The sequence below is a fragment of the Fusarium redolens genome (assembly GCF_020744475.1).
Source record: "Fusarium redolens strain MPI-CAGE-AT-0023 chromosome Unknown BKA55scaffold_2, whole genome shotgun sequence".
Classification (NCBI taxonomy): domain Eukaryota; kingdom Fungi; phylum Ascomycota; class Sordariomycetes; order Hypocreales; family Nectriaceae; genus Fusarium; species Fusarium redolens.
In genome coordinates, this window is record NW_025763665.1 from 3664361 (window position 1) to 3690200 (window position 25840).

Sequence of the window (25840 nt, forward strand, 5' to 3'; positions counted from 1 at the left end):
GCGTGCTTTGCCAACTTAGATGGGGGCTGTTGAGGAAACTCAATGGGTCTGGCGTAGTAGCTTTTCCCTCTCTTACACCAGAACACCATAATACTAAATTATATAGGGTGAAGATAAGCTTTCCGGCATAGGTCTCAACTGCAAATAGCACATGTCACTCACTGCGGTACAAGATAGTATAAGTTCTAATCTGTCCAATGTCTCTACATCCCCGAAAGGCCGACAATTTGCACCATCATACAAGCTTCGCAGTCGTGGAGACATTACCCAATACCCTTTAATTCCTTATCTTACCCTGTTCAAAATGTCGCAGTATACTTTGACAATCAAGATTAGCAAAGACTCGGCACGAAACAATTTTGGGAGGGGTTATAAGGTTCGTTTCGCTTGCGGCGTTGAAGTCGGCTGTCAAACCCACTATACTGTTATTTCATCAACCCTCCGCTTCGTGAACAATGCGAGCGAGGATTCTGCGATTGTGTACAGGGAGATCAATGGTAAAAAACTCCCATCTAGGCCAGCGCCAATGGACCACTGCCTCAGGGTACGGAGGAGATAAAGCCCGTCAATAAGGTTGCAGTGTGGCTCAGTCGGGATGGGCAGACTGGTAGTATGGTGTCTAGGTTCGACGGTGAGTGTAGGCATGTTGATATGCAGGGTAGACATAGTGTGACCCTTGAGTATAATGATGGTTGGTCGGAGCGTGAGTGATGGAAGGGAAGTTTAGTACAGGGGAGGACATGGTTGGAAGTTGACGAGTCACTATGGCTGGCTAGTAGATGACCTTTTGTCGCAGTCCTCAATGCAGCCATGGGGTTGTGAATACGTCGATATTACTTTGACTTCATGAGAGACTATCTGGTCATGGAAGCTAGACGAAGTACAACGAAGAAACACCATGCGTGGAAATAATGGCATACCGGAACGAAGCCTCGAATGTTATTGTATTATTTTCTACGCTGAGGTCACTTTACCTCTTAGGAGTCTGACAAGCTATTCTACCCTACAAGGCAATCTGCCTTTCATGAAGCCTTGCTATTCTCGAACGGATTCAGCAGCCACTAATGGCTCTTTCGGCAGTCACTCTCACAACACCCAACTGGTGATTCGTCAGCCCGATCTCAAGGCAATAAGATGAAGTCTAGTAAGGTTTCGGGGACCAAGAAGCGGCGGGAAACCCGTTGGGGCGGAAAGTTTAATAAACGGGGCCGTCTCGATATAGATTTACGGGAGGTCCAATGACAGCTGACGCGTCGGGGTTCCACTCTGGAAGGTTGTTAATAATCTAGAAACACTCTATTTCGGAGGATTTATACCCCGTGATATTGAAGTATCCTTAATTATAGTCTTATCTTGTGCTGATGTGCTGGTGTTTTATGGGGATAAGCTTGATGATGTGCTTAATTGATAGAGTGTTAATGCTAGGAAAGATATCATGATGGCCGTGAGATACGCATCTCAGCTGGGCAGCGATTTGTTTGCTGTAAATAAATTCCTCCTTTTTGCCTCCAGCGTCAATAATGATATATTTCACCAATTATCACTTGCATTACAGGAATGCCTTGCATTCAACCGCTGCGCCATAGTCGACCGCTGAAATCTCCAACCCTGGTTGACTTGTGACATCCAAGCCTACCTCGTGTTCAACTACCGATCTACACAAAATCTTAGTAATCCTCGGACCTTTTGAAACTCACTCACTGTTAATATCATCTCGTCAAGGCTCAGCTCCCAAACACCACGAGCTTACGTGTTTCCGTCCGAGACCGGGGCCTCTACACCCCTGCACCATGCGGCTGAATGGGAGCCTCAAAACCCAGGTTACATCAGCCGAACCAATCGGGAAAAAGATGTACAGGGAGCATTTACGGTTCGACCTGTTACATTGACGTAAACTCAATCGGTGGATATAACATAAAGGGTCATAGCCTCAACTTATGGACTTTCGCGAGTCAAGTAAAACCATTCGTCGTCGTAATTCTTCTGTGACATCAACGCACGAACCGCTTATGCACGGCCATCAGGCAGAAAAAAACATGTCACTGCTCAATTCAACTCCGCCTCTTAGTAACGGCTTAGTCTACACCAAGCTCCGGCATTCGTGGAACCTGTCAGTAGTGATTGACCTGTGGCAATGCCGGGCTGGCGCGTATAATTACCCATTCAGATATCACCCTGCGCTCCATGTATGGAGCCCAAGAGGAAATGCCGTGAAGATCAAATCGGATCTACAGGAGAATCCCTTGTCGTAAATCGGGGCGCTAATAGTCCAAGTGGGATAGAGTGGACCGGCGGTAGGACCTTTGTGATTCGAATTTCAGGTTTTGATGATCATATTGTTCTCTGGCCATGTCATTACAGATTAGACTTCATATGCCGTCTGTTGATCTATCGGCGAGGCGAAATTGGTAAAAGTGGAAGGGCTGTGATGGGAGTTGGTTATATAGAGATGGGAGAAGCGCTGTGATGAAAAGGGATTATCAGATCTTCATTACTCTGAGTCAAAGGATCATAGTTATTTTGTCTACCGCTTTGTGCATCGAGATATGACAGATTCTGTACCGCGTCTGCTGCGGCAGCTGTGTGACCTGCCGCCAATGGTGGTCAAGCAGAGTCAACAGTTTCGATCGCTTGTAGCTTTGAACTCAGACAAAGCTGATCTCTTGGCTGCCATTCCAACAACCCAACAACATTCTATCACATCTCTTCGCCTCTTATGTCATCTCCTTGAGGAATTACCTGGATCATGGCCAGTCTTCCAACTCATCAAGACTTACACGGGACTCTACACTCTCCTCCCAGAGGATGCCAAGACAAACAGCAACCACGAGCTCTCTTCCCTGATCAAGCAAGCTTCAGCGCTAGTCAAGTCTTCGTATACATCCTTTGCACAGTTCATTGGTTGCGATGACAAGGCAGCCCTACGAGCCCCCACAAATGAGGATGTCATCACTCATCACGAGCTACGGCAGTTCGTTGACAACTTCCAACTACCAGTTGATGCATCTGATAAGAGACCTGTTGTTTCCATCGCGCTGCCAAATGGCCCGCTGTTAGCGGCAACATGCATCGCTGTTACGACTTACTACACTGCCTCACCGATCAACCCTGCTGCTGGAGCGGAACAATTTCGAGCGGACATTCTTCAAGCGAGAGCGAATTTTATCCTAACAACGAAAGATGAGTACACGAAACTACAGCTCGATGCCCCTTGGGTGTCCGATAACTATATCCAAGTCTTCATCATGGACTGGACTCGAGATGAAGGCATCTCGCTAAAGACGCTCGATGGAGAAGCAGTCCCCACTGGCAACAGACAACGAGGCGCTAACATGGCTGATGACATCGGCCTGATTCTCTTCACGAGTGGAACATCGGGTACCAAGAAGGTAGTACCACTCACAGTCCACTCCATCATCGCTGGTGTCGCTTTCGTCATTGAATCATGGGGTCTCACATCCGCCGACATCTGCCTAAACATGATGCCTCTCTACCACGTGTAAGGCTCTTCACCATCCTCCCCGTAGCCCCCGCTAACGATAAGCAGAGGTGGCCTTGTTCGAAACATCTTTGCGCCAATATTCTCCGGCGGCTCAACGGTTTGCTGTCCCTCCTTCGATGCCAACCTCTTCTGGGATGTAGCTGAGGCCATTCAGCCGACATGGTATTACGCTTCACCTTCGATGCACTCTATCATCATTGGAGAAGCAGCCGCACGACCAGAAGCTTTGCAAAAGAGTCGAATACGGTTGGCTTGCAATGCTGCTGGTGGGTTGTTACCCTCTTTGGCATACCAATTGAGGGATACGTTTAACTGTGTCGTGTTGCCGAGTTATGGAATGACAGAGTAAGTCACTTACACCGTAAAGATGATATATGCTAACAGCTTTAGATGCATGCCCATCTCTACCCCTCCACTAGACTACCGTCTCGATCGAGAAGGTACATCAGGTATCAGCACCGGCCCTGAACTCACCATCCTCGACTGGTCCGAGCAGAACGTCACAAACGGTACCGTCGGAAGAATCTGTGTTCGCGGCGAACCTGTCTTCCCTGGCTATCTCAAGACCGATGGTACATACGACAAGACACCTTTCAACGAGAGCGGCTGGTTCGATACAGGCGATCTGGGATACATGGATGATGATGGATATCTTTACATCACTGGACGGAGTAAAGAGGTAATCAACCGTGGTGGAGAGTTGATCTCTCCATTTGAGGTTGAGAATGCAATCATGACGGCTTCTCGGTCCAGTGACTCGTCTATCTACGGAAGGGTTTCTCAAGCTCTGGCGTTCTCAGCATCGCATGATGTCCTGCAGGAGGTCGTCGCTATCGTTATCGTCACACCTCCCAATGTTCCGCGCGTTGATCTGAGGACCCTTCACGGCGCATTGAAGTCTTCACTTCAGCAAGCCAAGTGGCCTGTGTTGATCACTTACATGAACGATCTTCCCAAGAACAACAACAAGGTGCTACGTATCAAGCTTGGTCAACGCTTAGGACTTCCTTCTGTTACTGATGATACACCTCACATGGGAAGACATTGGGATGCAGTATGCCCTCCGGCTGATACACCTTTGTCGGAGTCTATTCAGTGCTCCCCTAGCTCTGTCGACTACACTAAGCTTGCGACACATATCCAGGCCATTGTATCAGATATCGACGTCTTCTGTCTTCCCAGCAGTCATGATGGTTCACCAGAAGCCGTCCTTGCGCCTAGGAAGGCTGATGTTAATGTGCACTCTGAGCTTGTCAACAACATTCGACACCAATTGGTATCGACCATCGACAACTACATGATCCCAAACGAGATTCAGATCATGCCCCGACCATTTCAGAAGGATGCATCTGGCCACATCGACGTTGAAGTCCTCCATGCAGAACTCGAGCAACTTCAGATGGCTTCTATGAATGAACTTGCCGCTAGCACAGAAGGGCTCGTCACCAAAGCCTTCGCCGAAGTTTTATCCATTCCACCAAGCGACATTCCCCGCGAAGCAGACTTCTTTAGTCTCGGTGGTGACTCGCTTCGCGCTGGTCGCCTTCTGTCAGCGCTTCGTACCGAGTTCAGCATCAGTCTTCCCATCACTACTGTTTTCAATGGCGGTACTGTTACCTCCATTGCTGCACACATAGACAAGATGCTCGACAGTAAGACCGATGATTCTGACGAACCTAGGGCCGTCATCGGATGTACCGAGATTTGCAGTTCCACGAACCCCTTTCTCATGATACTTCAACTCTTCCCCCTCGTGATCTTCTATCCCTTCCGCCGCGCCGTTCAATGGACAATCTTCTTCGTCACCCTCGCCCACAGCCAAAAGCTACCCACCAACCATTCCCTCCCCGGTCGTTTTCTCAACCTCACCGTCTCAATGCTCATCGCCCGAATCATCATGGGATTCGTATCACCCATCGTTGGCATCATCTGCAAGTGGATCATCATCGGCCGCTATCGAGAAGGGCTGTACCCGATGTGGGGGATGTACCATACACGATGGTGGCTTGTGCAGAAGATCGTTGCTATTTGCGGCAAGGGGTTCTTTGATGCGAATGAGGTGACTGAGCGGATCTACTGTCGGCTTATGGGTGCGAAGATCGGGAGGAATGTCAAGCTCGAGGGTACGGCTCTTGGAGAGTGGGATTTGATTGAGGTTGGTGACAATTGTAACCTTACAAAGTGCATCTGTCGACCTTTTGCTGCCGAAGGGAATACTTCCATGTATCTTGGTCGCATCACGATTGGAGACAATTGCTCCGTCGGAATGTCTTCCATCATTGCGCCTGGTACCAACATGCCGCCTGATACATGCCTGGGCTTCAACTCTTCGAGCTGGGAGATGCAGGACGCGAGTGAGGAGTACAGAGATCAACTTCCAAGTGAGAAGCCCAAGCCTCACTGGGTGTTGAATGTTCTGTTCACTATGCCCCTCAAGCTCATAGGTCTGTTCCTTTCTGCTGTTCCTTGGATGGCCGGCCTTGTTGGGATGGTCACTACACAGGGTCAAAAGGTGAACCATAAAGCTCCATTGAGGAGCAGTGTGGACTGGTTTACCCAGCCTAACCGAATTGCCTACCATTACCTCGCGCTTGCTCTTGGCTGCCTTTTTGGTCCATTCTTTCTTTTCGGGTTCGTCATCTTGGCCAAGTCTGTACTAGACTGCATCTTCGGAAAGATCAAAGCTAGTTCACGAAAGGAAACGACCACGGTGGATATCTGGAGAGCGAACTTGATCAAGGCACTGTTACCTGAGGGAAAGCTGCACCGGATGACTTCTCTGTTTGGACAGCACTACGAGGCTACCTCAATTGCGCTGAGAATGCTTGGGGCCAAGATTGGTCAGCGGGTTTACTGGCCTGGTACTGGTCCTAGTATTGGCGACTATCATCTCGTCGACGTTGGCAACGATGTCGTCTTCGGTTCGCGCTCTCATCTTATTACATCTGATGGTATTGGTTCTGAGAAGGTCACCATCCAAGACCGTGCCATGATCGCCGATCGTGTTTGTCTTCTTCCTGGTGTCACAGTTGGTGAACGAACTACCATGGGATCTGGTGCCGTGACAAAGAGAAATGGGAGCTATGTCTCTGATGGTACTTATGTTGGGTCCAAGGCGGGCGATGCAGTCTGTTTGTCAACCGGCAGTGACCACAAGGTCTCTCGCTCTCACATCCGCAACATGCAATCGGAGGTTACTCTCACCAACGACAAGAAGTTCAGCGATGAGAAAGAACGTCCTGACACACAGCCAAGCATGGGTTCCGGAAGCGATACCGAGGGCAGTGATGGTAAAGATGACTGGGCACAACATCTCTCTCCATTTGGTCGAGCTTTCTACCTGAAGTTGGCACCTTACCACGTCCTTGGTCCTTTCGCAATCTTCTGCTACTCTGCCTTCTTTACAGTCTTTACCGCTGTCTACTGGGATGTTCCCAGTGTCTCATCCATTCAGTTCGTGGGTGTCATGTTCAGAAGCTCCTTTCCTAGAGGCATGAACGTCTGGTTTGATCTTGTCGCCATCTTCTTGACCATGTTGGCTGGTATCGCCGTCCTCTCCACGATCCAATCCGTTCTTGCATTGGCTATAATCATTGGATCAAAGTGGTTGCTTATGGGCCGTCGCATGGCTGGTAATTATGATTGGGACAAGTCGCCATACTGTCAGCGCTGGCAGATCTTCCTCGGAATTGAGCGCCTTCGCCGGCATTGCTACAAGGGTAATGGTATACTTAACCTTCTTACTGGAACACACTGGATGGTGATCTACTTCAAGCTCATGGGCGCCAAGATTGGAAAGGACTGCGCACTCTTCGTCAACGGTACCCCAAGCCTCATGTTCACGGAGCCTGATCTGATTACCCTTGGAGATCGTGTTGTCGTCGATGATGCTAGTGTCGTTGCACACATCAATACACGTGGAAAGTTCGACTTGAATAGGGTTGAGATTGGTGATAGGTGTGTACTCCGAACTGGGAGTCGGCTTTTGAGTGGTGCGCAGATGAAGAGTGATAGCTGTTTGCTGGAACATACGCTTATCATGGGTGGTGACGTTGTCGAGGAGAGAAGGGCAATGCAGGGTTGGCCGGCGGAGGAGTTTAGCGGGAAACGGATTTGATTCACTTGTGGAGGAGTGATTGGGTTGACTATCATATAGAATTCCTTGCAATGGCGTTTGGTTGGGGCTTGGGAGGTGGCAATAGTCCGCCTTCATTCCAGTAAATCAATTCCGGTTTAGTTTGTGCATCTAGCCTGTTGGGGCACCTGGAGATAAATATCATTTATCATATTTCTCTAGTATCTCACTACTTCGTATTATAGAGGTATTTTCTTCTAAGCCTCTCAATTTAAAGATATATGAAAAGTTCCTATTGTAAGAAGGTCTGCACATACTTGATGCTGTAGCGACTAAGAGATCGCTGTCTCAAAAGGAAACGAAGTATCGGCGTATTAACTAACCTCAAGAGATGAACTAAAGGAGAGTTTGAGTTGGTTGACCCGACAGCTGATGCTTGCGTCGCGCGCCTTACCTCACTATCCCTAATAAAGGACGGAAATAGAGTAAGCTTTACTAGTCACTAAGCTAGCTGCGAGCAGGCATGTTGATAAAGGCTTTGGAGACAAAACATTCCAGCTGGGTCTAGCCTTTATCACGTGATTGTAAGCTTTAGGAGCACCTTTCCATTTCTCCATCCAAGGAGACACTTTCTCCGTGTAGATACACACTCTTTTGTTTAAGAATTTTTATAAATAGAAGGGGCTCTAGATGAAAATGTCATATTCATATGAGCAGCTCTTTGTCAAGCCAAATCATCTTTTGTGGCAAGTTAGCCACATACTTCGGCAATCCTTTTGCAAAGTTCTAACTCAATATGCAGGCTTAAAAATCTTCTAATCGCCATCTCAGTTTTGACGTTTTCTACCGTCGTCTTTTTCGCGCTACATACATCGCCTCACGTTCCGTTCCGACCAAAGAACATTCACAATTCATTGGTTTCATCAGACCCGCCGCCGTGGCCGCCGCAGCCAGCTGAGAATAGTCGATATACCGATAGGCTTGTTAATTTCAAACCTGAACACCCTACGTTCAGCGAGGTACCGCCCATAGACGACAAGCGCCTCGCCGTATTGCTGCCAACCTTTGTGAGGTCCTCTTTTTGCTTTATCTTGGTCGCGAATCTAATATCATATCTAGGATGGACATTTCCCCCAAGTCTCTCGATACTTCCAATCTGTCAAGTGCCTCTGTGTGGATCATGACAAGGTGGACTGGCACATCATTGTATCCAACTCAGCGGAAGTTGAAGGCCTTACTCAGCTACTCTCGACACTCGAGGCCTGCAACCAGACTTTCAGTCGGTGGAAAACACCAAAGGACAACGTTCCTGGGAAGAATCCCAGCTTCAATATCGTGAACCTCTATGACATCCTCCCAGCCAGACTACGGACGGACCTTACACCTGAAGACACCAGCGCTTTGTTGAAGAAGTTTGACAAATATGCTTATCAATCGATTAAGAAGATGGCTGCAGCCGATCATTTTGATTATGATTTGGCTATGTGGCTTGATTCCGAGGCGATATTCGTTGCCCCTGGCGAGATTAGAGACATCTTTGAAGGCCATCTGCGTAACCCCATCGTCTGGCGATCCAGAATGTCTTTTCAAGAGCGCGAGAAGTCGTTGATGGGCAATGCAGCAGCCACTCTAGGGCGGTCCATTAATTCTTTTGGTGATCAACTTTGGTTGCTGGAATCCCTCCAGTGGATCATTGAGAAGCCCATATGGAATGACATGGTCTTGTCCATTGAGATGGCTCACGGTGGGAACTTTTGGGATATTTGGATTAAGAACTCTTACCCTTTTGAATTGCTGGTATATTACCTTCATATTATTGCACGCAAGATGGAAACAGTTAATTCTATATTTTCGGATTATCGCGTTCTGGAAACAGAGCGTGAGCTTATTCGCTTTGGATTAGGTATGTATTGTTTTTCTGATTTGGGGTCAACTCTGACTCTTTTCAGCAGAATCTATCTCAGCCATGGAGGATAGAAGAGGAACAGGGTTTATGGAAAGACTCCCTCATCTCATCATGAAACCGCATTCAGTTTTAACGCCGAACTTGGTAGCATTATGTAGGTGCTATTCTCTTCGTGCGTTGCGAATGGATAACATGGACAACTTTGAACAGAGTGCCCTGGACAGGTTTCTCATTGATGGAGACATCAAGATGTTAGTGTCAGGAGCCCCAGATATTCACAAGTGGTGGGACGACCGTATAAAGAATGGTGAAACTATTAATAATACAGAAACTAGTTATAGTTAATTAAAAGGTAGTTAAATATTTAAAAAATGGTTTAGGCTCTTTATATATATTTAATGAACTTAATACTAGCCTGAAGACAGGTTGCAGGCAACATAATAACAGCATGGAGGCAACATGGTGAAGACCGGATAATGGCCTGAATGCGCGCAGACGGATCTTTGTAAGTTGACGCAGTTAGGAAAGTCACGCCTCAGGCTAGGTTATCCCGTAGACAATTCACGGTTACAATTATTGCAGCTGCCAGTACTGCGGGACGATTCTCCCCAGGATTATGCAAATAGCGACGAGCAGACATAAATCGGACAACTCTTACATATTTCCAACTTCAAGCTAAGACCTGTCAAACCTATTTAAGCCTCTATTGATTGGTCTCTTTCTCTCCAGCGGCTCTAAGAACTTACAGCTATACTGTCTGAAATGTGTAATAATCACCTCTGAATTTGCGATAGGCACAGGCTAATTGACAACTGTCACTGAAGTTAATGTGCCAATTTTCATTCATGATATTCAAGGGCGTTATTCAAGTACACTCCATTAATCTTGCTAGGCTATATAAACCAAGAGAGCATAAAAAAGTAGAGGACGCAAATGCCTCCCGCGTTAACACTCCCCATAAGAGGCACCATAGGTGTACGAGACCGCTGACTGGAGGCAACTCCAGAATATATGCCGCATACAGCTCAGCCTCCTTACCCCCTATATATCGCCTACCCAAAAGGCTTTGCGAGAGTTAAGAAATGTCCAATAGGCTGTTGACCCTGAACTTGGCCGGATTATACATTCATCACTTGAATCTATGCCTTCGCAGCGGCATGCTCACTTACAAGTTACAGCGTGTGCAAAAAAGTCCACACAAGGATAAATCGTTCCGTGCTTTAGGGTTTAATGAGGATGTTGGACCATGATGCTACATCACTACTTGTCGGCCACACGGTTAAACCTTAGGATGAATGTACCATGATGATTTACCAGATCCGCGGGCGCCGAACTTATCCAGGTGCCGCACCTTGAAGGTCAATAATTTAGCGCTACCACTGTATAATCATTCTGACGGCCGCTTGCTCCCCGGTAGAGCCGGTTTGCACGCCCGCTCGTTGTTGTATGGTTATTACATATAACAGGTTATCTCACATTGAAAAGCTATATCAACCGAATCTTACTCCTATACTCTTTATTCTGCGATTTTTAATTAAATATGTTCTTGATTATTGCATTGTTATTCAATATTGCTGGGGTTATCGCAGCATCTAGTTTGGCAAATTGGTCCCGACCATTTTCGCTCCCGTTGAGCAACACCTCAGGTCGAGCCGCTGAAATACAGAAGACGCGTCAAAGTTTCACATACGGAACAGATAATACTCTTATCGGTGTTAACCCATGGCCTTCGGGACCACTTGGAAAAAAGGCCGTCCAGACGCACTACAATGCTTTTGAAGCAACTGAGGCGCCCGTCTACCAGCACGTAGACCAGGATGTTGCCCACGCCCAAGCGTCCCTAAACGACGTAAGTCACCAGCACTTGTCCCGGAACATTGACCGTTACCGCTGCTAATTGTTCAAAATCAAGACCCTCCACTTGGAGTCGTTGGAAGACTTTCAGAAACTATACCAAGGCCAGTGGCAAAACAGCGTCCCAGGGGGACTTGCTGAAGGAGTCCTTCGCAATGACAAGTCGGATCTGTTGTTTGCAATGGAGCGCCTCTCGGTACACCCGGAAAGCTTACGACGTGTCAGACCAGATGAGCTCGTCGCACTGCGTGTCGAAGACAAGATTGCACGAAGGATCACGACAAAGAAACAGCACTCTCTCCAGAAAGAAGGGCGATTATTCATCGTCGATCACAGCAATCTGGCAAATCTGACATTGACAACAGGTCGCTACGCTGGCGCTTGTGAGGCGCTGTTCTTCATTCACCCTACTTCAGGGCAATTCTTACCCCTGGCTATTCGTCCCAACAACGGCTCGCCTTTGGTTTACACTCCTCTCGACGAAGAAAACGACTGGACTCTAGCTAAGATACTGCTTAACATGAATGATGTCTGGCACAGCCAGTGGTATCACCTCGCCGCAGCTCATATCTCTTCCGACCTCGTCTGGATGTCAGCTGCCCGTTCATTCAGTGACATGCACCCAGTCTGGGGCCTGATCCGTCGCTGTAAATTTCACTCAAGATCTTCTAGAAATGCGGAACTGATCGCGTCGTGTAGTGGGCGTCAACACTTTCGCATACCGCGTGGGAGCTAGCGAACTCCTTGTCAACCCCGGCGGCGACATTGAGAAGAATTTTGCTTGGAATGGCGAACAGGCAATCAAGTACAGCCAACAGATTTGGCGGTCGGATTGCGCCCCCTGGCAGTCCAATTATCTCGAAACAAAGCTCAAGCGACGGGGTTTGATAAACTGCAATTACGGTCCTGAGCTGGAGAAATTCCCATATTACGACGATGCATCAGTCATCCTAGGTGCTCTGAGGACTTTTATCAGCGCGTTTGTTGACGCATATTATCCTTCGGACGATGCAATCACCACGGATAACGAGCTCCTCGGATGGTTCGATGAGGCGGCCAATGTCGCCTCTATAGTCGACTTTCCGGACTCCATCTCTACCAAATCGGAACTGGTCGCTGTGCTCTCCCATCTCGCCTATCTCATCTCAATTCTTCACGGTTCGCTAAATAGCAATAGTCTTGTGCATTACAGTGCCGTGTTGCCAATGCACCCGCTATCACTTTATCAACCGCTGCCAAAGGAAAAGGGCGTCTCAAGCCTCGTACCGTTTCTTCCAAACCTAGAAGCCTCGATACAGCACATCGCGCTCGTCGCTTCCTTCAATCAAGCACAGATTGCTGACACTCCTGATTCGCTGCGTTTCCTTTTCAACGAACCTGAGTTCCAGGCCCACATCAACAAAGAGGTACGCGCAGCAGCCAAAGCATATTCATCTACTTTATCGAGGTTTAGTAAGGAAGTCAAAGGAAGAAAGCTTGATAGCAATGGTTATAGTCAAGGAATGCCGTTTGTGTGGGATGTCTTTGATCCGGCTAAGGCACCTGGGATCCTTGCCGCCTAGAAGACTCTCGTCGCGGCCCGGACAACGCTATCTTACGACCTCGACATCAGCCTCGCGTGCAAAGCAATCTTTTACCACGCAGGAACATCGATAGACACGAGTGAATAAACGGGCCATCGCAATGGCAGACCATACGTTCACGTTCTCATTCATATATATACATCTTAACAGACCCTATTATATTAAATAAGAAGTATATTTACTAACCTTATAATTAACTTATAAACTTAATACTATTATAACCTATTAATTACCTTAAACCTTTTTTTTAACTCTTTCTTATAGTTTATATAATATTTATATATATATTATTTTAAAACTATAAATTAAGTTTTTTATATATATTATTTTAAAAAGTTATTTTATATTTTCTTAATATTTTTATATTAAAAATTAATTAATTAATATAATATATATAAATAAGCTTTCTTTTTAATATTATGTTTTTATTTTTTTATTATTTTATAAAATTCTTAATTTATATATTATTAAATTAAATTATCTTAATAAATATATTAAAACTCTTTATATTTCTTAAAATTAAATAGAAAAGTTATATTTTAAGTTTAACTTTTATTAATTCTTATATTATAATAATTAGTTAAATATTATAATATAATATTTAAATAATAAGTTCGATATATTATTTATAATTAAGGCCTATGGCTAAGAGCTTATAATTATTATATAGAACTTAGTCTTAATAGACCCGTATTCTCTGTTAGCTTTGCTGACTTTGCCGGCCTTGTCGGTGGTTTCGGCATGAACTCTGATATAGTTCTGCCTACAGTAGACCAAGTATTCGAGTTCCCATTTGTCAAAAAGCGGACAGAGGAGGAAAATTCACTCAATCCCATCGAGCGGATGCAGAACCTTTTACAAGGTCCCTGGTTCCGCCCGGCTACTGAGAGAGTGTACTGGGGTGCCGCTGGTGTCCGCATTACTGCTTTCCAGATGCTCGCGGCCAACGTTGTGCTAGTCGTCCAGTTCGGTAACGGCAACGTTGTTATTGGTCTCTTCGGCGTCGCGACCTGTGATTTCCCCTCGATGGCGTCTCCAGTTAAGTTTGCCCACGCGGAGTTAGGCATCATCTGCACGTACTATGTCAACAGCGGCACCTTCAAGATCGAGGCACAATTATCACCGCGCTCCTTCGTTTTGGCTCCACAATGTCACTTGACTGGAGGCCTAGCGCTCTACGCCTGGTTCAAGTCCGATCTCGCCGCGAATGTCAAAGCGGGTGACTGGGTCCTCACCATAGGGGGCTACCACAAGGCCTTCCATCCACCCCGCCAGTATCCTATACCCCCTCGACTAGGAATGAAAACGGCTATTACCTGAGGAGGTGGAGCACGCAGATAACGGCGAGATCACACTCACCTGCGAGAACAGGCTACTGCCTCCGATCGGGAAACCAGACCAAAAGAGAGAGAGTACAGAAGAAGCCTGGTACGTCAAGAGCGGCGAGTTTAACCTGATGGCGACGTTCCAATTTGCAGTCACGCAGGCGGATCTCACGGAGACGGGAGAAATATAGGTTCCCGATGCTACAGGCCGCTTAGCTATCGAATCGGAAAAGGAAGAGACACGGTCTGCACATGCTGAGATCGAGGAGGTACACAAGAAGGTGTTTGGTAAGCCGATGCAGCTCGAGCTGACACTGAGCTCAGTCGGCACCATCGATGTCACAGCACCCGTCCCGAAATCGGCCAGCCAACAATTCTTCCATGTCCTCGAGGAGTGGAAAGATCAGAAGTGGAAGATTTTGCCTATAGTCAAACCCGCTCAGACTTCACCCTGGGGAAAATGTAAGTTTATACATACCTGGTTCTCTCTCCAAATCATTCCTCGTCCTCGCTGGAATTAAACGAGACCAACCAACTAAACCATCCATACAACAAACTCACGCAACCTCGATCCTAGCTTGTCAAAGCCACCCAAAGAGGAGCATTTGGACGGCAGCGATGCCACCATGCCGCTTATCATGGGCCTGACACTACACCCACCCAAACCAGCTCTGGCCGGCGACATGATCAACAAGTTCAACGTCACCAGCGATCACATGGACAACGTATATCTGCCTGGAGATATGGAGCGCTGGCCTCTGTTTCTCGATATGGAGAAGAGTCATGACCCAGCTTGGCAGCCCCAGGGTTCCAGCAAGACAATGCCATGGGAGGACCTCTGCGACAAGTGGAGAAAGATTGCCGACAAAAGGCTAGTTGCCGCTGTGAATCTTTGGGCGAAGAGGCTGCCATTTGACCAAGAGAGCTTTGATAAAGATCGCAAGGGAGAGGAGAAGAAGCCAAAATTCAATCCGCTTAGACGGCAGATGCCAAGAGCACTTTTGGATAGATATGAAACGATGATCCCGGCTTTGCCCTCGGTGGCGGTGGGCGTGTGAGGTGGGGATAAGGGAGTTTAGGAATTATAGTCAAGCTTCTTGTAAATATAAATATTAATCTAAGTATTTACTTAATTCTATTTTATTTTAAATGCTTTTTAATTTATTTAACTATTTAAATTTCTAAATATATTAATACTATTATAGCAAGAACTAAACCTAATAACTTTATATACCCTCTCTAATTAGTAACTCATTACACTAGAACTTCTAATAGGTTAATAGATTACGGAATAAAGCTTTGTCTTTTGAGCATCTGTGATATGGTGTATTTGGGATATATAGTTATATGTTTCATTGTGGCAGGCTGTGAAATTGTCATAAGGAAAATTGTAATTACAGCCTATAACGAGTTGTCCCCTGGTGAAGGAATCATCCTAAGGGATGATCGATTAATTGGCTAATTTACGGGGCTAAAGACGAATGTTGCGGGGCACAATGGGAACCTTGGTTCAGCCTTAAATTTTAAATCATATGACTTTGCCAAAAGTTGATTCTTATCTGTCATCCGTTTCAGGCGCGTCGACTCGAGATGGCCACCAGCAACTTCAAATACAATAGTTTGCAGGAGAATGAGATCAGGGTGTTGGTTCTCGATGCAGCTCAAGAGGGAGACGCCCTCTCGGGCTCCCTCGTCGTTGTTAAGCATGTCCCCGGCGAGCACGTCACGCGGTACGATGCAATGTCGTACACCTGGGGTGACCAGTCAAATCCAGACCGTATACATCTCCGGCATCCGAAACCGATTGGCCACGATAAGTCATGCATTTGCGACAAGGAGTCTTCGGGGTCACTCGCCATCGGTCGCAATCTGGCTTCTGCTTTGCGACAAATCCGTCACCAAAGCAATAGACGGATCCTCTGGGCCGATTCGATCTGCATCAATCAACAGGACCTCGATGAGCGAGCCGCGCAGGTCCTGCGCATGCGCGATATATACAAGTACGCCCAGCGCGTCATCGCCTGGCTCGGCACCGCAGACGAGCACAGCCCTATTGCTATCGCCATGCTGCAAGAGCTCGCCGACTGCGTCGACTTTACCAACGAGGAGGACGACATCTTGGACAACCGGATAAGGTTCAAGCCAGACAAATATGACTTTGTTATGAGAAGACACCCAGATAAGTCCCACGACTGGTCCAAGCCCATGCCCTTCTCTGACCGCCAGTGGCAAGCCTTGGTATCCTTGATATCGCGGTCCTGGTTCCGTCGACTATGGGTACGTCAGGAAATCCTACTGGCGGGTAAAGACACCATTCTCTTGGTCGGCGACGACAGCATGCCCTGGCTGCATTTCAGGAGCGCCATCGAGATAATTGCGGCAAAAAGGGAGGCATTGGCTGGCAAGGTCGACATCCATATCATGGTCGAATTCTCCAACGCACGCAGCTTCTCGGCCCTTCGACACTTGAGGGACTTTTTCTCTCTCGTAGCTTACACACACGCCTGTGAGGTAACGGAGCCAAGGGATAGGGTCTTCGCCCTATTGGGTCTCGCAGAGGGCGGCTTTACCAGCGAAATTGACGTTGATTACAGAAAAGATGTCAAGGACGTCCATCGAGATGCTTTGGTTCGGGCGTCGACGTACCATCAAAATCTCAAGTTGATGTCGCTGTGCGACTCGGCGTCCGAGCCGACATGGATCCCCGACTTGGAGCGGATACAGCACCAGCGGCCCATGACTTACGGTCGCGCTGCCCTTTGCTCAGCCGAGAATGCACATGCCTTCACCAAAGAGCAATTGCTATTGCAAGGTGTACGCTGCGACTACATCGCGGAGCTAGTCGGGCCTCGGGATGGCCAATATTCCCAAGCACAGCTCCAGGTCACTGTGCTAGAGGCAGCGCGACGCTTTCTAGGTCCCCGCCCAGAGACTTGGGATTTCCAAAAGGTTCAGCAATTTTCCCTCATGTTGCATGTAAACGACTTCTTCATCCATCCCCCATTCATCAACAAGATACACGAGCAATTGGCAGAGCGAATCGGCTCCCATAGTAAGACGCTCGGTGGCCAACTTGCACACTTGACTTACTACATGCACAATCGCTCTATATACCTGACCAAGATGGGTTACATCGCGCTGGGCCCACGAGGCTGTCAGCCTGATGACGTCGTGGTCGTCTTTCTTGGCTGCCATCTGCCTATGGTCCTTCGGTCGATAGAAGGCGACCAGTACAAACTAAAAGGGCCGTGTGCTCACCCAGCACTCTTGAACGGCGAGGCAATCCTTGGCGAGATGCCTAAGGGTTGGCGCCTACGGTACGCCAAACGAGGTGAAGAACCTGTCTTTGAGAATTCAGAAGAAAAGCGGCAGCATATAGACCCACGGCTGGATAATGTTCCTGTCCCGGAAGAATGGGAACTACGTTGGAGGGATGATGGCACCCCGTTTTGGTATATTGCTGTGAAAGATCGATGGACCAACTTTGATCCGAGACTCTCACTGGATAACCTTAGGAACAGGGGGGTGAAAGTGGACGATTATATATTACGGTGACAGCGTTAGAGAAATATGTCAAGATCCCCCTGTTGGAATGGCGAGGAATTGTTATATTTGGCTAATTAGAGCTAAACCTTTATAATTATTATATAAAACTTAGCTTAGAAAGAATATATATAAGTAAAATATCGCAGCTAATAGTCTCCTTTAACTCATCGGCTTTAACCTGTACGTGAACACAAATCGTTCCCTCGTTATCTCCCTTGTCGTCTAGCTATTGAGCGTCCGTGATCCTTGCTTGCACCGTAACGCACATCAACCTGATCCTGAGGCATTTGAGCGACTGCATCAGCCATACACTGCACAATATTATGTCTCATAACTCAGCACATCTGTCCCTGGGAATAGCTAGCCCAGCGTCCGGCCAGTTCGAAGGGCCACGAGGTCGATACCTCGAACCGAGATACCCAGTTTTCGTAACCGTGATCCGACGTCGAGAGCATCGAGGTTCCGCAGCGCGAAGGTTGTCAGGAGAATCGTGCCTCCGAGTATTTCTTTTTTCAGTCGCAGCTCGAGAATAGTAATGCGAGGCGGCGAGCCTAAGATCGTTGCTTGGGAGAGCGCGAGGGCAGCGCCGATAATGACGATATGCATTATCTCGGCCAGGTAAGATTGCATCTACAGGCTGCTAGCCGGATTTAAGCACGCCTGGGAATGAAGAATTATAAAAACGACGTGTCCGGGCAGAAATGTTATATTCTGCGGGGACATCGAAAGGGGCGAGTGACTAAACGGGGCAGCTTGAACAATTGAGACCCGACGGAACCCGCAGAAAGGCAGGTTCATGACATATTCAGCTCGGACTTCAGGGTTTCCATTGAAGTGGCTCCTCGCAGTGTTGTGAGGCTCTGGAAAAGTATCAATTCTCGTGTCAATGTTACGATATGTCACTGATTGACTTGTCCTATCAGGAAGCAAACGAACCTACTTGCTTCAAGCACTAAGAACATGGAAAAGAGATGCAAACATGAATACAAGCTGCGCTTATTGTCCAATAAGCAATCTTTGTTATAGACAATGCAAATGATACCAAGGACTACCTCATATCAGTCCTAACTTCTGTGTAAATTACATAAGTTCTTAACCACGGGTCTTAACTAAGAATATAGGTACAACTATTTTAATCTGTCGGGGTTGCGTTTCCAAAGAAGAGTTCAAGGGCCACTTGAGTCTATTTGCTGATACTAAGATATAAAATATCACAATTATATACTGGCAGATACGCAGCGATTCGCGCCGAAGCTAAACTACCAAGCTTTACTGGTTTAATAAACTTGATTCATGGCAGTAGGTCAGACCACGTGGTCAGATGCGCGAGAGACTTTCCATCTCTGGCAGAATGAACTTTAAATGAAAATATCAATTGATAATTTATAGTCTTACCAAGAGGCAATACCCAGCGGAACTAATACAGAGGCCAAGGGCAAACCACTAGAAACCGTCTGGGCATGAACTCTCTGAAATCAAGAATGGGGCTCAATTTTCTGCCCCTCATCTTATTCTCTTCACTTAAACTACACCGCTTTGCCAGTTGCTCCACAAGTCTCGTTGGTCTGTGGAGCGCAGTTCCCTGGAGTTCTATGGTCTGTCCTGAACACTTCAGTTAAAAGGACACATACCGCCTTGTGCAGTGCGAGAAAGCTCTTTTCATTAGAGTTTCGGGAACAGAAAAAAGCTCGTACTCTTCCGTTAGGTATGCTAGGTGAGGTGGGTACAGGGGCTGGTTGTACGTTGGCGTGAGCATGGATCTTGCAGGTTAAAGGAAAGTGGTTTGTAAGTAAAAGATGGTGTATCAAGTGCTGCAGCTGTACCGAAGGAGCTCATACTTGCATGTGAGGCTTCGTGAGCATGAAAGGATAACACCCGTCTCCTTAACCTTGACATAGGTGTAGTGACTGTGGATGCGAGTTCTGGTAGCATTTTTACGCCTCGATGTTAAGAAAGCTATTAGATGTAGCACGACTCATGAGAATTAACTTTCCAAGGGTCCGTTTTGATTAAATATGAGAAACCCACTTCACATGATGATCCATATCCACCTTTCATCCAGACGGATACCAAATACGTAACCTAATTGGCGAAACAAAAAACGAAACTTAATATTTGCACGCTTAGAATACAGTGACTCGGATGGTTTCCATACCTGCAAAGTAAATGATAAGTTTTTAACTTTGCAAACTGGACCCATATGCCCTGGAATTCAAATAGTCGGTAAGGAGGACTGAGGCAAGTGTCCCTGAGTAGGTATCCAACACGAAGTACTTATACCCCCAGCCTGCTCCTCACGCCACTATTTTCTGTTATTAAACGCAAAATTTCTATACAATTATCCATCAAGCTGAAGCAATCTTTTTTTGTCACACCATGCATCCCTCTAGTATCTTGGTTGTGGCGGCAGCCCTAATGCCTTTAGTTGCTGCAGACGGTTGCGTGCCACGAAGCACCCCTTGCGTAAGTAATTACATAATCGTTATTAACGATTAACTTACAAGGTATACTAGTCTCCTATTGCAGTGTGTGAGAGAATGTCTGGCATCAATGTGTGTGCTACGACGGAGAAGCCAAGCCAATGCTCGACAATGGTTGTTCCCGATTCTGATTCTGGATCTGTTTCAGTGAGTCTTACAAACTTCATGTCTGCAGCTCACGAAGCTAATACGTTGAAAGTGCCAGTGCTGCCAGGCTTAGCCTGTCACCATGGATGCAGGTTATGTTAATTAGTTAGGCTTTGTGGTTTGTTTTCATCCTTGGAATCTATGGTTATTGAGTTCAGCCGAAGTTTTAGGAATACAAGATCAATGGTCTAGTAATCCTCACAGAGCTCCCTCGTATCTTATAACGTAGCTATAGCATTGACTTCAGAGATCTGCGAAACCATCTAGTATAGACTATATATCAGTGAACCTTGACACGATTCGAGTCAGCCACTAATTTACTCCTTCTCATACTTCTAATGCTCAATACACTCAATGTCAGTAGCTTCAAACTTCTTCTCCGATGCTCTCTCAGAGTACGTCTCGAAAACTTCGGAGATCTCTTCGAGTGATCGGTTCTATAAACTCAGTCAGACAGGCCAATGCTGGAAAAGAACAGTGGAAGACTTACCTTAGTCTCGGGGAACATAAAGAATACTGTGATAAGAACAATGCAAAGCCAGACACAGTACACGATGTAGTATTTCCAGCCAAGGTTCTTCAGTCCAATAGGGTTAACGAACTGGTTGAAGAAGCTAGCTCCTTTGATGGATCCCATAAGAAGTGCAATGCCCTTGGCGCGGATGTTGAAGGGGAGAATCTCGACAGGGTATGCGACAGCCAGGGGATTCCAGCAAATGTTGTATGAAGAAGCGAAGAAGATGACACAAGTGAGAATTCCCGCACCAGTTGCTTCTGACTTGGTCCTTGCAAAGACACTGCCGGTGATGGTCCAAGCGACCATGCCAGCCAGCATGCATGAAGTTGCGACGACGAAGAGAGGGCGACGACCGACTCGGTTGACGAGGTTGGCACCAGTCATAGCGACGATCATGTTCCAGATCTGAAGGATACCATTGATGAGAGTGATGTCTTCTTGTAAGTTGATACCGATCGATCGAAGGACGGGAGCAATGTAGTAAGACTAGATATGATCAGCGAGGTGCATAAAAGTCTTTGTGACACGCGACTTACGACCAATCCATTCCCAGACCATTGAGGGAAGAAGGCACAACAAATAATAAGGAATGTGCGATGCCTGTTAGCCTTTGTTTGGAGAAGCTCCTTCCATGATCTAGAGCCGGCCAACTCAAGTTGAAGTGCAGTTCGGATCTCGTCAAACTCAGCCGCTACGAAAACAGAGTCTTGATCACCGTTGGCATGGTACTTGATGAGAATATCACGTGCTTCGTCATGGCGATCCTGACCAACAAGCCATCGAGGACTCTCGGGAAGAAACCAGAGACCAACGAGGTTGATGATGGCGGGGAGTGCTTGAAGAGCAGTGGGGAGACGCCATGACCATTCGGAGTTGATACGGTATGTACCGTATGTTGTCCATGCTGCGATGATGGACTAGAACCGTCAGTTGACTTATATGTTGTATCGTGGAGATATTGGACTTACTCCCCAGTACCAGAGTGTGTTGTACATCGATGTAAGAGTCGTTCGCGATTCGGGATGGGCAAGTTCGGCGGCGAGCATGGGGGCGGAACTGGAAGCAACGGTGATTCCGAGACCGATCAAGAATCGTGAAGCCATGTACATAGAAGCTGAAGAGAGGATTAGCCTTGGTCGAACAAGGTCGCCAGGAAATACTGACTGTTGATGCTGGCGGTCTGGATGACAGTCGAGAGGATAACAATGATATCTCCAACAGCCATCGCCCATCGTCTTCCATGATGATCAGACAGCCAAGCTGCAGGTATCGTTCCGAACACGGCGCCGAGAGGAAGAATAGCGTTCATGATGCCGAGGAGAGAGCCTTGAGGATGGTTGAAGTCTAAGCACCACAAGTTAGCTACAATCGATCGACTTGTTAGTGAGTCACTGACAGTTCTGCCAACGATCGACTCCCTGAATGCCATTCATGAGGCTCGAATCATATCCCATTGCAGCACTAACGATCAGAGAGCCAGGAATGAGAAGAAGATACAGCCTCAAAAGGCTAGGATTCTTGAAGAGCGAAGTAGATGCCGGGACGGTCATGATTGCGAAGCTGATGATTATCGATGATTAGAAAGAGCTGCTGATGATCTTCAGCTCAGGCTGGGGTAATGCCTATTTATGATCATTTCGACATGAAGAAATTGTTTTATCGTGGAATAATCAAGTGTCACTTGACTAAAGACCCCGACGCATTCCAAAAATCTGGATCGTGAACTATTTCCCCATCTGGGGTAGCCAATGGCTGAATCTTCTCCGCAAAACTCTATTAGCGACCTGGACAGAAGACGAGGCGCTAGTTTGTGGTGGAGATTGGAGTTCATGACTTCGGCTCATACACCGAAATGCCCCGGCCAATCAGAGGCTAGGATATGAGATCTATTGTGTCGGCGCCACAGCCGAAATGCCCCGATGAGGTCCAGCTAAGGGGCTTGCCCTGTTGTTGATGTTGAGAGGGCCAAGGAGCTGGATCTGGGTCAGGTAACAACCCCGAGCTGCCCCGGAGTCAACACGGAGACCCCGTATTTTGTGGCGAGATGTCTTTGTCATGCCGTTTCCCCTCAAGATATCATTCATATTCGATCATACCTCGTCTAGTTTTAACATTTGTATCAACCAGATCCAGCTGTAAGGCTCCTTACTCTAACATCAGCGCCCGATCAAGCAACAAAATACAATGGGATCCATCCACCGCGACCTCTCAGCTGAGCTATCACCTGAGGATGCTATAAGTCTTCTCTCCGGACAAGATTTCTGGCGTACTCGTGCGAATGAAGCTCTCGGCCTGGGTTCACTCAAGTTCTCAGATGGTCCTAATGGCGTTCGAGGAGAAGACTGGATCAATGGAGCACCATCTGCTGCTATTCCTTGCGCGACAGCTCTAGGAGCCTCATTCGATGTCGAGTTGGTATCAAAGTTGGCTGGTGTTCTTGCGAGAGAGTGTAAGCGCAAAGGCGTACACGGGCTACTTGCTCCGACCATGAACATCCATCGTTACCCTTTGTGTATGTACCATCACAGTGCTCCATGGGCTTCAACTGACTTTGTAGGCGGACGAAACTTTGAATCCTTTAGTGAAGACCCCTTGCTTAGTGGCCTTGTTGCTGCGTCTTTCGTTAAAGGGTTACAAGCGCAGGGCATCGCTGCCAGCCCAAAACATTTCCTAGCCAACGAGGCAGAGAACGGCCGACGATGGAGCGACAGCGTTATCGAAGAGCGAGCACTACGGGAGATATATCTCGAACCGTTTAGAATTGTTGTTGAAGAGGCTGATCCGTGGTGTATCATGACTGCGTAAGTCTTCAAAATGTTTGTCAGATGTAGAACTTTGCTAACCGGACAGGTACAATTCGGTCAACGGCTCATTCTGCTCCGAATCCCAGAACCTTCTATCCATCCTCCGCGACGAATGGCGATACAACGGCGCGGTCATCTCCGACTGGTTCGGAACCTACAGCACAACAGAAGCCTTGAACGCTAGCCTCGACCTCGAAATGCCAGGACCTACAAAGTTCCGCGAATACAATAAAGTGTCGGAGGCTATCAAGGGGGGAGAAGTAAAGAAGCATCAGATCACGGACTCGGCTGTGAGGGTTGTCGATCTTCTTCGAAAGACTGGTCGTGCTGGAGAAGCTGGTTTCCCACCACCGTTAAAGGCTGAAGAACCAGACTATCTCGACGATGTCAAGTTGAGAATGTTGATCCGACAGGCTGCTGAGTCAAGTATGGTGCTTCTCAAGAATGAAAGAGATACGCTTCCACTTGTTGATCGAGATACCAGACTCGCTGTGTTTGGTCATCATGCGACAGATCCTTCTTTGTTCGGTGGGGGGTCTGCTAGTCTCAAAGTGCCATACTCATCAACTCCGTGGGACGCTGTGAAGAAGACGTATAGTAACGCTATGCTTGGAGTCGGCGTAGCTGTCAACCGACTTGTGCCACTACCGAACGAATCCGGCCTTGACATTGAGAACATCACGCTTCTGTGGTATAACGGGGATCAACCCTCTACAGAAAGTCTTTTTCACTCTCAAGAGTTGAACGACACTTTGTACATGCTTGTCGAGCATGCCCCAGGCGGCTTGTTAGACCGATCCGACTTCTGCACGAGCATGAAGTTTCAGTTCGTCCCTAAAACAACGGGTTCTTACAATCTCAGTCTCAGCGGCCCTGGTAACGCAAAGTGTCTTTTGGACGATCAGGTCATTCTTGATGTTGAAAGAGATCTGAACATTTCCACCGAGGACTTTCTTTTTGACCGCTCAAAATTCGAAACCTGTAGAGAAGAGTCACTACCTTTGGAAGCGGGTCAGTGGTACAAGTTCGAAATCCTGAGCTGGTCGTCAAAGCACAAGGCTCAGAATGTTAATCGTGAGTTCTTTATTCAGGGTTGCCGGCTAGGTCTTGCACTCGCGAGCGATGATGATGTTGCCTTGGCTAAGGCAGAGAAGCTCTCAGGGAGTGTTGAAACTGCCCTGGTAGTTGTGGGTACTGGTACGGAATGGGAGTCGGAGGGATTCGACCGTGTAAGCATGAAACTCCCACGTCGACAAGACGAGCTCATTCTTCGTGTCGCCAAAGCGTGTCAGGGTCGAACAATCGTGGTGGTTAATGCTGGATCGCCTATTGACACGAGTGCTTGGATTGATGAAGTTGATGCAGTTATCTATGCGTGGTTTCCAGGTATGGAATTCGGCAATGCGCTGTCCATAATCATATCTGGAGAAGTATCACCCTCAGCTCGACTTCCGACCACGTTCTGGGACAAGGTGGAAGATTATCCAGCTGGCCACGTTGAGAGCCTCATGACTTACGACATGAAGATCCAGTATCGGGAGGGTATTTACGTCGGTTATCGTAAAAAGTCGCTTCAGACGTATTAGCCCCGTTTCGCTTTTGGTCATGGATTGTCATACACCACATTCAGCTGTTCTGTCAAGAGTCCTCCCAACAGTGCGTTTGATCCCCTTGATGCCACAACCAAGGTTGTTTTGACGGTACAAAACATCGGGTCGTTGACAGCAAGTGAGACTGTTCTGCTCTTTGTTGAAGCTTTGAGGCCAGCGACACCAAGACCAAATGTGGAGTTACGTGCCTTTGCAAAGACTGATCTTGTTGAGCCGGGAGGTTGGCAGGATTTGGAGTTCAGCTTAAAAGCACGCGACTTCTCCCATTGGGATGTTAAAGATCAACTTTGGCGAGTTGACGCAGGAGACTACTTGGTCCGTGTGGCTGGGTCGCGAGGAGTTGGAGACTGGAAGGAAATCGGGGATGTTGTTGTGAGATTTGAGGAAGGGATGGCAATAGAGTAGAATAGACATTTTGAGACTTTTATCTTGATTTAGTTTCCAGCATTGTCTCACGTACATTCGCTCATTGAATAAAAACTGGTAAGTGA

The 25840-nt window shown here is 47.4% G+C and overlaps 7 protein-coding genes across 7 annotated transcripts; 6 read left to right on the plus strand and 1 right to left on the minus strand.

Annotated features, from left to right (window-relative positions):
* Positions 1-2546: 2546 nt before the first annotated feature.
* BKA55DRAFT_635045 (uncharacterized protein) lies at positions 2547-9865 on the plus strand (the record flags this gene model as incomplete). Its single annotated transcript, XM_046196993.1, has 6 exons — positions 2547-3499; positions 3548-3847; positions 3893-7597; positions 8380-8644; positions 8697-9480; positions 9527-9865. 6 exons carry the CDS (start codon positions 2547-2549, stop codon positions 9826-9828), a joined length of 6309 nt encoding a protein of 2102 aa, XP_046055622.1. The 3' UTR covers positions 9829-9865.
* A 1089-nt stretch (positions 9866-10954) lies between these two features.
* BKA55DRAFT_635049 (lipoxygenase) lies at positions 10955-12899 on the plus strand (the record flags this gene model as incomplete). The annotated part of the gene is made up of 3 exons (XM_046196994.1): positions 10955-11332; positions 11396-11984; positions 12037-12899. Exons 1-3 carry the CDS (start codon positions 11024-11026, stop codon positions 12897-12899), a joined length of 1761 nt encoding a protein of 586 aa, XP_046055623.1. The 5' UTR covers positions 10955-11023.
* A 762-nt stretch (positions 12900-13661) lies between these two features.
* On the plus strand, positions 13662-14240 carry BKA55DRAFT_685089 (uncharacterized protein; the record flags this gene model as incomplete). Its single annotated transcript, XM_046198743.1, has 1 exon — positions 13662-14240. The coding sequence occupies one exon, from the start codon at positions 13662-13664 to the stop codon at positions 14238-14240; it is 579 nt and encodes a 192-aa protein (XP_046055624.1).
* A 631-nt stretch (positions 14241-14871) lies between these two features.
* On the plus strand, positions 14872-15303 carry BKA55DRAFT_685090 (uncharacterized protein; the record flags this gene model as incomplete). Its single annotated transcript, XM_046198744.1, has 1 exon — positions 14872-15303. The coding sequence occupies one exon, from the start codon at positions 14872-14874 to the stop codon at positions 15301-15303; it is 432 nt and encodes a 143-aa protein (XP_046055625.1).
* A 478-nt stretch (positions 15304-15781) lies between these two features.
* BKA55DRAFT_556605 (heterokaryon incompatibility protein-domain-containing protein) lies at positions 15782-17935 on the plus strand. The gene has a single exon (XM_046191716.1). It carries the CDS (start codon positions 15836-15838, stop codon positions 17798-17800), a length of 1965 nt encoding a protein of 654 aa, XP_046055626.1. The 5' UTR covers positions 15782-15835; the 3' UTR covers positions 17801-17935.
* Positions 17936-20753: 2818 nt separating this feature from the next.
* BKA55DRAFT_712501 (general substrate transporter) lies at positions 20754-22485 on the minus strand (the record flags this gene model as incomplete). The annotated part of the gene is made up of 6 exons (XM_046200824.1): positions 20754-20855; positions 20909-21421; positions 21472-21852; positions 21904-22049; positions 22100-22279; positions 22332-22485. The coding sequence occupies 6 exons, from the start codon at positions 22483-22485 to the stop codon at positions 20754-20756; spliced, it is 1476 nt and encodes a 491-aa protein (XP_046055627.1).
* A 634-nt stretch (positions 22486-23119) lies between these two features.
* BKA55DRAFT_685093 (glycoside hydrolase superfamily) lies at positions 23120-25754 on the plus strand (the record flags this gene model as incomplete). The annotated part of the gene is made up of 4 exons (XM_046198745.1): positions 23120-23447; positions 23493-23721; positions 23786-25318; positions 25370-25754. 4 exons carry the CDS (start codon positions 23120-23122, stop codon positions 25752-25754), a joined length of 2475 nt encoding a protein of 824 aa, XP_046055628.1.
* Positions 25755-25840: the final 86 nt, after the last annotated feature.